We start from the raw sequence: 1,283 nt of genomic DNA, 5'->3' as shown, positions 1-1,283 counted from the left end.
AATTTTTCTTTTTGTTATTTATTATATGAAAGTATTTTATAGCTTCAACACCTCTTTCACTTCATGTTCTTCATTCAACATTAATTCACCATTTAATTCATATAACCTCTTCTACATCATCTCACTCTTTAATACTCAATATTAATTCATCATCTAATTTATATATTTTGTCAACTTTCAAATTTCACCCCTACATAATCATATATTACCACTAAAAATCACAAACCCTCAACAAAAAATAGCACTTAAGAATACTATTTAACAACCACTTTATAAATGCCCGTTCATTGAACGGGCTCAAAAGCTAGTTTATTTACGAAAATATCACCTATATACTTCGCTCGTTAATTGGGTAACCCTCGCGCTTTTATGTCATCAATCATTTCCTGTTTTTTTTTCGTTAAAATGTACTTTGCATTACTGTGATATTTATAGGATGAATAATTAAAGCAAGAAATTTAAGAAACCACAAGAATAATCTTATTTCATTCCATGGAATAAAGTAGAGTTCAAAACTTCAAACTTGAAAATAAACTTAAGCTAATCTAAAGAGGATTAATCACTGTACCAACAAAAAGAATAGAATCAGTAAACTCTTCATGAATCATGAACATAAAAGGATGATCAGCCACAAAATCATGACCTCTTTTACGTCTCTTGCTTCCACCGTAGCCACTGTCCACTTCATCCCAAGTAACAGCCGCGGCTTTGGTCCCGTCTTCATCAATTTCCACAAAACTCTTCTGTAAAATATCACTAACATAGACCACCTCATCATCAGGTTGAATAATTCCTGTAAAATCCTTACAAAATCTGCTGTCAAATGGAATTGTTAATCCCAACTTTTCCATATGTTGTTTAAGCTTCATTTCATCACATTCAAACTTGAATTTCGGGATTGAAAGTAGTCGAATTTTCTCATAATTGAGCTTGATTTGCTCTTTGAACAAGCTCTGTTCCATTTTAACATTCTTCATTAGATTCAGCAGTCCATCTTTCTCATCTGGGAGGAAGATATACATTGAAATTAATCTCCGAATACTCCAATCATCCCCAGGTTTGAAGGGCATCTTAAGAACTTTACATTTACCAAAGGTTCCATATTGTGAGATACTTTACTGTAGCTTCCAAAAAAGGGTCTTAAACAATATAGTTTTACTTTTCCAGTCCGGTCCAAGCATAATTGGTCCGGTCTTCAGATCTTGATTTATCAAAAGTCCGGTCTTCGGTCCGAGTTTGGACCGACTAATACCCCTAGTTAAGACTGTTATTTTGAGCTAAAT

The 1,283-nt window shown here is 33.1% G+C and overlaps 1 protein-coding gene across 1 annotated transcript; it reads right to left on the bottom strand.

Moving 5' to 3' along the window:
- Positions 1-545: 545 nt before the first annotated feature.
- LOC110789859 (serpin-ZXA-like) lies at positions 546-1,070 on the bottom strand. The gene has a single exon (XM_021994554.1). The coding sequence runs from the start codon at positions 1,068-1,070 to the stop codon at positions 546-548; it is 525 nt and encodes a 174-aa protein (XP_021850246.1).
- Positions 1,071-1,283: the final 213 nt, after the last annotated feature.

The sequence above is a fragment of the Spinacia oleracea genome, chromosome 5 (genome assembly GCF_020520425.1).
Source record: "Spinacia oleracea cultivar Varoflay chromosome 5, BTI_SOV_V1, whole genome shotgun sequence".
Taxonomy (NCBI): Eukaryota; Viridiplantae; Streptophyta; class Magnoliopsida; order Caryophyllales; family Amaranthaceae; genus Spinacia; species Spinacia oleracea.
This window is presented reverse-complemented; position numbering and strand designations above follow the sequence as displayed.